The sequence below is a fragment of the Myotis myotis genome, unplaced genomic scaffold (genome assembly GCF_014108235.1).
Source record: "Myotis myotis isolate mMyoMyo1 unplaced genomic scaffold, mMyoMyo1.p scaffold_m19_p_18, whole genome shotgun sequence".
Taxonomy (NCBI): Eukaryota; Metazoa; Chordata; class Mammalia; order Chiroptera; family Vespertilionidae; genus Myotis; species Myotis myotis.
Genome location: NW_023416322.1, coordinates 6,700,403 through 6,710,113, shown reverse-complemented (window position 1 = coordinate 6,710,113; position 9,711 = coordinate 6,700,403). Strand labels below are relative to the sequence as shown.

The window sequence follows — 9,711 nt, the reverse complement described above, 5'->3', positions numbered from 1 at the left end:
GGATTATCTCCTTCAGTGACTTCCTTATAGCTTATCAGTAGAGCAGTGACCTTGGAATAGCCCTTGTAATGGAACACAGAGATTAACCTAGACAGGATTAAAATCAACAGAACTAGATAGAGACAGGATTTTTGGCAACGGTCAGATAAGAAACTGGAAATGAAACAAGGAACTGTAGAAGGTTACCCAAAACATACCATGATGTGATTATAGACTATAGAGCAGCCGTGGGCAAACTACGGCCTGTGGGCTGGATTCGGCCCGTTTGAAATGAAAAAAAAAAAAAAGACTGTACCCTTTTATGTAATGATGTTTACTTTGAATTTATATTAGTTCACACAAACACTCCATCCATGCTTTTGTTCCGGCCCTCCAGTCCAGTTTAAGAACCCATTGTGGCCCTCGAGTCAAAAAGTTTGCCCACCCCTGCTATAGAGGCATGCTTATAGGATCAAATGGTATAAATACAGATGTAATAGAACAATAGAGAACCCAACCATGGTGATCAACTGAACACTGTCTCCATGTTATTCCTTCTTCTCCGACTCCGTCCACACCTTTGGGAACCCCTGGACCTGCTGGGGCTGGATCCCAGCAATTTTTCCTGTCTGAATTGATTCAACCAACATTGAGTTCTTAAGTCCCAGGCCTTAGTGTGACAGTTCTCATGGAGACTAGGAAACAAGAGATGCCCATTTGATTCCGCATAAAGATGGTCCTCATATAAGGTCTGGGAGAGCCAACTAAGTGTTAGGCCCCGCCTAGGAGTGAGAAGACAGCAGTGAAGACAGGAGTAAAATCCTTGCTATCACGGCGCTGAAATTCCAGAGGGAGAGGCCTAGGCGAAGGGGAAGGGAGGACAATATAAACAATATAAATAGGTAAAATACATAGTATGTCAGAAAGTGTGCAGGCCAGTAAGAAACCTAGCAAAAGATCCCAGTAAGTTCCCCTCTGTTAGTTAAATGGTTCTGAAAAGAAAAACAAACCCCACACCTTGCTGTCCCTTTAAAAATGACGACTCTACCCGGGCCCGCCTTACCATTGGTCGCAGAGGCGGAAGGGGTGGGGCGCGAGGTGCGGAGTCCCGCCCCCTACGGTGCAGCGGAGGCAGCAAGATGGCCGCAGCGGAGGGGGACTGTGGGGTCGCGGCCGACGCGGACCGGGAGTTGGAGGAGCTTCTGGAAAGTAAGCCCGCAACGGAGAGACGCGAGGCGGCGTGAGGACCCGCTCGGGGCGTTGAGTGAACCCGAGCTGCTGGGGCGGAGCGGGGAGGCCGTCCCGGGGCCGGACGGGGGCGGCGGGTCTGACTGCGACTCGGAGGAGCCTCTCCTGGCCCCTTCCCCGGCGGCGGGAGCTGGGAGCCCCCCGAGGACCCAGGCCGATCGCCCTGCCGGAGCGGACACGGTAGTCCGGCGGACGGCGTTTCTGGGCCCCAGGCCCCTACTTTGCATTGGTCGGTTCTCCGGGCCTCCGGGGGCTGCTCGCAGACGCTCACGGTGGCTCCCCAACTCGCCACCCCGGCGCGCCCCTCCCGGCGGGCCCTCCCCTCCTCCAGGCCTCCCACCTCTCTCCCGGGCCCCGTCCCGTTCCCTCCTCCTGGCAGAGCTGGAGCCGACTCCTTTCCTATTATTTTGAAAAGCTGAGGATGAGAAGGTCTCAGGGAGACAGGTCACCCCCCCTCCTTCCCTCGCCGTGCCCTCCATGCTCTCGGTGTTGCCCGGAGTGGGCCAGGGCTCGCCCCCGAGGCCTGGCGCGCAGACTGGCAGCGAGGGCACCGGCTTTGCAGGGCAGAGGTGAATGTTCTTGTCTTCCCAGTCACAGGCGGAAGGATGAACAAACGGTGGCGAGTGCCAAGTGACTCTGTGTGACTTGGCGCACGGCCATGTGCAGAGACGGGGCCAGAGGAGTCCCGGGGCTCTGCCCAGGGAGGGCCAGATTGGAGGGTGAGAGGCTTGGATGCCCTTCCCTGGAGTTCAGTTTGTACTGGTACCAGGACCCATGGGAAGGTGGGTGGGAGGAGGGTGGCTTCTGCTTTCCTGCCAAAGGTGAGTTCCTTTAGGGCTGCGGAGTGAGTGGGGGGGGGTTGAGGGTATTGTGTTCTCTGCTCCTGTTGGATGTATGTGTAGGGTTTGCAGGGAAGGCGCTGTAGGTAGAGGTGTTTCTGCAGAATTTCTGTGTAACACTCCTCCCGGTTCTGAGGGAGGTGCCTGTTCTACTTGAAGGTGTGTTTCCCTCTTTTTTTTTTCCCCCAATAAATTAGGTAATGGGGAGAGAATTGGGAGGCTTGCTTAGGAGTGGGCCAGAATAAGGAGACTCAAAAAAAAAGAAGCATGTAGGGAAGTTGGCAGTTGGAAAGATTGTTCTCTCAGTGCTTTGCCCAGCCTTCTATTCTCATCCATCCCCAACACACACACCGTGTCTCTTGTCTCTGAAGGTGCGCTTGATGATTTCGATAAGGCCAGACCCTCCCCGGCACCTCCTCCTGCCACCGAGGCCCCTGATGCTTCAGGGCCCCAGAAGAGATCGCCAGGAGACACTGCCAAAGTATAAATTCCACCTGCTTGGGGCGTGGGAGTGGGCGGAGATAGTATGCAGCTCTGAGCAGCGGTGGGGCACGTCCCTGTGGGCCAGAGGGGAGTGGGACGAGGGTGCCTTGACCTCACATGCTGAGTGCCCTTGCAGGCCTCAGTCCTTGTGAAACAGGGGCTTGCAGTGGAGTGGATCTCAGGAAATTCTTTGAGAAAAGAGGACATTTACATGATTTGGGAACGCCACTCCATACCTTTCCCGCTGAGGCCAGATGCCTTAAGAGAGGTGGTTAGAATGCCCAATAGGGATGGGTAGGAGGGAGGCACTGTTTCCCAGATCCTCTGCCTGTGACTTTTGTCAGAGGTCAGGTGCAGGGTAGTGCCAAGAGATGCATTTTGGCCACTCTTCCCCCGCAGGATGCCCTCTTCGCCTCCCAAGAGAAGTTTTTCCAGGAACTATTCGACAGCGAGCTGGCTTCCCAAGCCACTGCCGAGTTCGAGAAGGCAATGAAGGAGCTGGCTGAGGAAGAGCCCCACCTGGTGGAGCAGTTCCAAAAGCTCTCGGAGGCTGCGGGAAGAGTGGGTGAGGCGGGCCCCAGACAACTGGAAATACCTGAGCAAACCTCTTACGTCATCCTTGCTTGAGACCACCAGAATTCTTAATGAAGTTGGTAGCAATCATGACACCACTGCCATGGGGTGGAGAGGGAGAGGGGAGGAGGGAGGGAATCCTGCTGATGAAAGGGGTATGATAGGTGGAACGGAATGGAAAGTTTTATTGGAAACGGATCGATTCAAAGGGGTAGTGTTATCCTGAGTGTCATCATGGAGCACAAACTAACGCACAGGCCATGTCGATTTGTGAAAATGACTATGAAGATAACCATAGAGCATCCTGAAATTTGGTAGTGCTAGTGACTCACAACTAAATGCTCCATATCCAAGCTGGTAACCAGGTCAGTCTAGGTAAGCAAACAGTTAAAATCGTAAATGACCATGGCTCTTTTGATCTCTCCTAGGTAGTGATGTAACTTCCCAACAAGAATTCACTTCTTGCCTAAAGGAGACACTAAGTGGATTGGCCAAAAATGCCACTGATCTGCAGGTGAGGGGAGGAGGGAGGGGACCACAAGGGGCTCATTCGCAGACACTTCACCAGCAGGGTCTCAAAGACAGACTCTTGGGTATCATCTCCAGTCTGTCCCTGCCTCACTGTTTTGCTACAGTCAAATTTAAATAGTTCTTTCCCACCTGAAAAGGTAAGAAGCATCCCAAGAAGGCAGTGTACTTGCTCACCTCTCTCTGTCCTTTCTAGAACTCAGGCATGTCAGAAGAGGAGCTGACCAAGGCCATGGAAGGACTGGGCATGGATGAAGGGGATGCTGAAGGAAACATCCTCCCCATCATGCAGAGTATCATGCAGAACCTACTGTCCAAGGATGTGCTGTACCCATCACTGAAGGAGATCACAGAAAAGGTTTGTGAACTGTTTCTGCTTGTCCTCCTTGTTCCCCGTTGTATCCACTCCTGTGGCTACTTTGTCTGCTTAGAGCCTGCAAAGATAGAGAAACTCGGGTATATAACTCCCATTGTTTCTTTCTCCTGTTTGTTTGTTTGGATTGGGGAGAGTTGGAGAGTTGTGTCTCTAAGAGAATAAAGCTTTACCACACTGAGGATATCTAAGGGAGAAAGGGAAACCCTTCAGCTCTAGTTTACTATAAAATGGTTTAATATATTTAGTTGTCTGAGCAACCCCTTGTTTCATCTCTGTGTTCAGTTCTCTAACAGTGTTTCACTGAGGATTTACTGGCTTTTTGCTAAAAACAACTTAAGAGCAATGTAAATGGTGGTTGCTGCCTTGAACAAGTATATAGTTTTATTAAAGAAATAAAATACAGGAATAGAAGCTTTTCAGTTGCATAGAGGAACATATGATCAAGTGTGAAATGAATAGTGCAAACTAAGATCTGGGTGGAACACATCCAACTTTTACTTTTTTTTTTTTTTTTTTAATGTTAACAGCCCTTAAAGGGCTTTCTTCTTTAAAATATATATATATATATATTTTTTTTTTTTTTTTATTAATTTCAGAGAGGGAGAGAGATAGAAACATCCATGATTAGAGAGAATCATTGATTGGCTGCCTCCTGCACACCCCCTACTGGGGATTGAGCCCGCAACCCAGGCATGTGCCCTTGACCATAATCGAACCGGGGACCCTTCAGTCCCCATACCAACACTCTATCTACTGAACCAAACAAGCTAGGGCGAGCTTTCTTCTTTTTGTTTTGTCTGTTTTAATTTTGTGTGTGTGTGTGTTAATCCTCACTCAAGAATATTTTTCCTTCCTCAAAAAACTACAAATGGAACTCCCATTTGACCCTGTGATCCCACTTCTAGGAATATATCCCAGGAAACCAGAAACACCAATCAGAAAGGATATATGCACCCCTATGTTCATAGCAGCACAATTCACCATAGCTAAGATCTGGAAACAGCCTAAGTGCCCATCTGTAGATGAATGGATTAGAAAACTGTGGTACATCTACACGATGGAATACTATGCTGCTATAAAAAAGAAGGAACTCTTACCATTTGCAACAGCATGGATGGAACTGGAGAGCATTATGCTAAGTGAAATAAGCCAGTCAATGAAGGAAAAATACCACATGATCTCACTCATTTCTGGATAATAAAGACCATTATAAACTTATGAACAAAAATAGATACAGAGGCAGAGCTGCCTCGAACAGACTGTCAAACTACAGCAGGAAGGCCGGGGAGGGTGGGAGGGCAGGAGGGGGGTGGGTAAGAGATCAACCAAAGGACTTGTATGCATGCATATAAGCATAACCAATGGACATAAGACACTGGCGGGTAGAGGAGGCCAGGGGAATGTCAAGGGCAGGGGGAAAAAAAGGAGACATATGTAATACTCTTTGTAATACTTTAAGCAATAAAAAAAATAAAATAAAAAAATAAAACTCACTAATTTCCCAAATCAAAAGAAAAAAAAAAGAATATTTTTCCTTTGATATTTTGATTTTTAGAGAGAGTGAAAGGGAGAGGGAGAGACAAAGAAACATCGGTGTGAGGGAGATGCATCGATTGGTTGCCTCCCACACACCCCCTAACCAGGGCTGGGGATCGAGTCTACAACTGAGGTATGTTCCCTTGACCAGAATTGAACCCGCAACCCTTTAGTCTGAGCCAAACAGGCTAGGACCCAACTCTCACATTTTTAAAGGATATAAAATCAAAACAAACAAAAAGGAAAATACTTGACAGAGACCATATGTGGCCCTTAAAGCCTAAAATATTTGTTGTCTGTCCCTTCATGGAAAAAGTTTACCATCCTCCAGTGACAAATGCTAGCATAGCCAGGTGATTGGTTGGGGTCATTGCTACTTCTCATGCTGAATTAGCTTGTTTAACTTTTCCTTCTCTTGTCTTCCCCTCTCCTTGGTACTTTATTGCTCTTCATATTCTTTTTTTTTTTTTTTTTTTTTTTAAATATATTTTATTGATTTTTTACAGAGAGGAAGGGAGAGAGATAGAGAGTTAGAAACATCGATGAGAGAGAAACATCAATCAGCTGCCTCCTGCACATCTCCCACTAGGGATGTGCCCGCAACCCAGGTACATGCCCTTGACCGGAATCGAACCTGGGACCTTTCAGTCCGCAGGCCGACGCTCTATCCACTGAGCCAAACCGGTTTCGGCAGCTCTTCATATTCTATTGCCCTTCCTTATCCATTATTCACTTAATTCCTCCCCGCCCATTTTTTTCTTCTTTTAGTATCCAGAATGGTTGCAGGGTCACCGGGAGTCTCTCCCTCCAGAACAGTTTGAAAAATATCAGGAACAGCACAGCGTCATGGGCAAGATTTGCGAGCAGTTTGAAGCAGAGACCCCCACCGACAGCGAGGCCACGCAGAAAGCTCGTTTTGAGACAGTGCTGGACCTTATGCAGCAGGTGAGGCCTCCTCCTGCTGTCTGCCCGATGGTGCTGTCAGGCGGGGTGTTGGGTGGAGGACAATCTGGGAAGGAACCCAGGCCACAGTGCCAAACCCAGGTGAAAGAGGGAGCACAAGAGAGGCCAGATAGCATGGTCCTCAGGAGAAAGCAGAGAGACCACAGCTCAGATTCTTGCTTTTAGCTGCTTCTGGGGTTTTCTCTGTCTGATGTTCCTCTTTCCTTATTTTCCAGCTACAGGATTTGGGCCATCCTCCAAAAGAGCTGGCTGGGGAGATGGTGAGTATATCTTCTAGATTTTAATCTGAGCCCAGGTTTCCAGAATTCTTTAGCCTTTAGTGATTCCCCCTCAGGTGATAATTGTGGCTCCTGGGGATGGACCTTCCGATGCTCTGACCTGAAATATGAGCAGTTTTCTGAGTTCCTTCATCTCTCTCCAGCCTCCTGGCCTCAACTTTGACCTGGATGCCCTCAATCTGTCAGGCCCACCAGGTGCCAATGGCGAACAGTGTCTGATCATGTGAAACACAGCATGTTTCCTCCCTGATTGCCAGCCACGGGGAACGTCTGGAGAACCACTGGGAGCTGAGGCAGGAGTGTTGTCGTGGGAGTGGTCTGCCCGCTGCCCTCCGTCATCCCATCCAAGATGGTGCCATACCAACTGGGGCTTTTCCCCTGACTTTCTAGGAATAAGGCCTGTTCCGCAGGCCATTTCTGTGAGCCCTTTTGATGGTGGTGTCTGCTGCTAGCAAAGGCCCAGCTACCTACCAGGTGAAGGAAGGCATCCCTTGTTATATTTGGCCACATTGATGTTCACCTTTGTACCCAGGGTCTTTGTGCCTTGTCTCCACTCCCCTTTCTTGGACCTGGGGAGCAGGGACAGAATCTTGGTACTCTATTCAGTAGTTCTCTTGAGCAGGGCCTTTGGAAATGAATGGGGAGAAACTTAGTCTGGGCTGGAGCTATAGGTCTGCCACCATGCCCTCTTGCCTTCAGGCAGACCTTTCTGAATTCTCCGAAGGGAAAGGAGGTGGAGGCTTTGCCTCTATTCACAGTGGGGGTGAAAAAGAAGCCTTGGGATTCTCCTCTCTCCAGGTGCTGAGTCCTCAAATCCCTGTTCCAGCACCTCAAGTTGCTACCCTGTTTCTGCAGTGCTGTGTGGTCAGGGTGAACCAGCCCTTGGCCTTCCTTTTATCTCCCCTCTTTCAAAAATACCTGTTTATCTCAGCCCTTCTCTGAGCCCAAACTGTGACAAAGAAGGGCCCATCCTGTTTCCCCTCCCTCATCTAGTCCACCTACCGTTCTCGCTGCCCCCACCCCCCCACCCCCAGCAAACACATGTAATTGTAATGTCAGGTCTAGGGAATGATTGACTGTTCTTCCCCAGATAGGTTTTGGCTTATTTGAAACACCTCCTTTGAGTCCTGTGGCTTGATTCGGGAAGTGGTTCAAGAAAAGTTGGGATGCAGCCTGGGTCCTTTTTCCAGACTAATAAATATTTTAAGTGAGGAGTGTTTTTCATCCAGGTCTTTGTCTTCCTCAGCTTCTGCACAGAGTGTGAGTAATGTTAGCAGAGGAGTTCCACATAACATTGCAGGGCTGGGTTCTGCCCGCCCTCCCCCCTTCCCCAGCTCAATCTACCTCATTTGGCAAAGGAGACGGAATGACCTTTCCTCACTTCCTCCGAGTATTTCAATCGGAAGCCCTTTCATTTGTATTGATTTTAACATTTCGCATTACTTTTGTTAATGTGTCGTCTAAATTATTTTTCTTTGAGCGGACCTTCCCCTCCTACGGGAGCTAGTGGATCTATGGACCTTGGCTGCCATGTATTGGTGGATAATCTGGTGAGACCAACTGGCTGTCCTGGCTCCGCCCTCAGAAAATAACTACCAAAGCAGGTTCACGTTCACCGTCTCAGTCACTTCCCACAGGGTAAGCCTTTCAGCCCATAAGATCTCACATGTTCTATGGCAGAGGTCCTCAAACTTTTTAAACGGGGCCAGTTCACTGTCCCTCAGACATTCTACACATGCGCACTGCGGGCCCGGGACGAGTCGGCTGCTAAGCAGGACAGGCGGCGGCGGCAAAAACACCCGGCAGGCCGGATAAATGTTTTCGGCGGGCCGCAGTTTGAGGACCCCTGCTCTATGGTATTGCCAAGGAAGGAAATGTTCTTGAGGTCACAGGCTGGGGGAAGTCTAACTACTGTTCCTAACCAGAGTGTGGAAGAGCCCAGGTTGAATCTGAGACTCCTGTGCTCTGCAGGAGAACGGAAAAGTGTAGATAGACTGGTGATGATGGGCCTAAATGACCAAAATTCTCTGCTTACAGCTCCAGCCAAAAACCGGATGAGGATAGAAAGGAGAGAGGAAAGACCAAAGAGTCCGGCCCTTGAACTGCGTGCCGACCCTGCTGCCCATTTTCTTTTATAAATTCTCGCTTTTTGCCGGGTCGGCCAGGGCTTACTCCAGGAATCGGAGTGTATGCCCTCATCTGCTTTAGTTTGTTCTCAAGCCATTTATTTTCATTTTTACTTTGATTGATCATGAACAAATTGACTCTCTGTTCTAAAAACACTGCTGGAATTATTGTAAGACTTTTGAAAGGATGGAACGGTCCTCTCAAACTGGTTATTTGTTTTATAAATATCCAGTTCTTCATACCACCAGTATGTATTCCTGTTGCCCATGACAAGTGTGCAGTTCACACTCAGTGTTCCCCACCACGAAAGTTTGACAACACTCAAAACTGATCAGACCTCATTTATCAAGATAAGTCCACTGCTCATGCACTTGAATATCACAACAATGTCAAAATGCTAAAAGTTTCTAAACACCCAAAATCTAACTCATCATGTCACAGAATGGTTTAAAAAAAAGTTCACAGACCAGTATGTCTTCGAACCACCTTTGAGTAGCATTGCGCTGGGCCCGCCCCAGCCTCTTAGCAGCTCTAGAGATCTCTCCTAGGTGAAGGTGCCCCCAGTAAACTTTTTCCTTCAGCAAGATGTGTCACTGTAAGGACAGCGCTAGTATTTTCCTAGCCTGCCTTTTCTGTTACTTAAAAATAGCCTTCATGGCTCAGTGGTTGACCTATGAGCCAGGAGGTCACAGTTCGATTCTTGAGCTTGGGTTTAAGCTAAATGCAAAGTGTTTATGCTGCTCTCAAACTTTAAAGGAGATGCCCTTTGTACGCCCCTTTC

General features: G+C 48.8%; 1 protein-coding gene across 2 annotated transcripts; it reads left to right on the top strand.

Annotated features, from left to right (window-relative positions):
* The first annotated feature begins 1,079 nt into the window (after window positions 1-1,079).
* On the top strand, window positions 1,080-8,027 carry PEX19 (peroxisomal biogenesis factor 19). Of its 2 annotated transcripts, XM_036343689.1 has the most exons (9): window positions 1,083-1,188; window positions 1,819-1,946; window positions 2,438-2,547; window positions 2,949-3,114; window positions 3,551-3,636; window positions 3,847-4,008; window positions 6,331-6,507; window positions 6,741-6,785; window positions 6,947-8,027. In XM_036343689.1, the coding sequence occupies exons 2-9, from the start codon at window positions 1,886-1,888 to the stop codon at window positions 7,028-7,030; spliced, it is 891 nt and encodes a 296-aa protein (XP_036199582.1). In that variant the 5' UTR covers window positions 1,083-1,188; window positions 1,819-1,885; the 3' UTR covers window positions 7,031-8,027. The 2 variants fall into 2 exon arrangements, with proteins under 2 accessions (XP_036199581.1, XP_036199582.1); XM_036343688.1 differs by lacking the exon at window positions 1,819-1,946 and having other exon boundaries at window positions 1,080-1,188.
* The last annotated feature ends 1,684 nt before the right edge of the window (window positions 8,028-9,711 follow it).

Excerpts from the sequence above, each read along its gene's own strand:
- PEX19 (XM_036343688.1), top strand. The coding sequence starts at position 1,119 with ATGGCCGCAGCGGAGGGGGACTGTGGGGTCGCGGCCGACGCGGACCGG. Across the intron at positions 6,508-6,740 it reads TGCTGGACCTTATGCAGCAG|CTACAGGATTTGGGCCATCC; the intron begins GTGAGGCCTCCT and ends CTTATTTTCCAG. Across the intron at positions 6,786-6,946 it reads AAGAGCTGGCTGGGGAGATG|CCTCCTGGCCTCAACTTTGA; the intron begins GTGAGTATATCT and ends ATCTCTCTCCAG.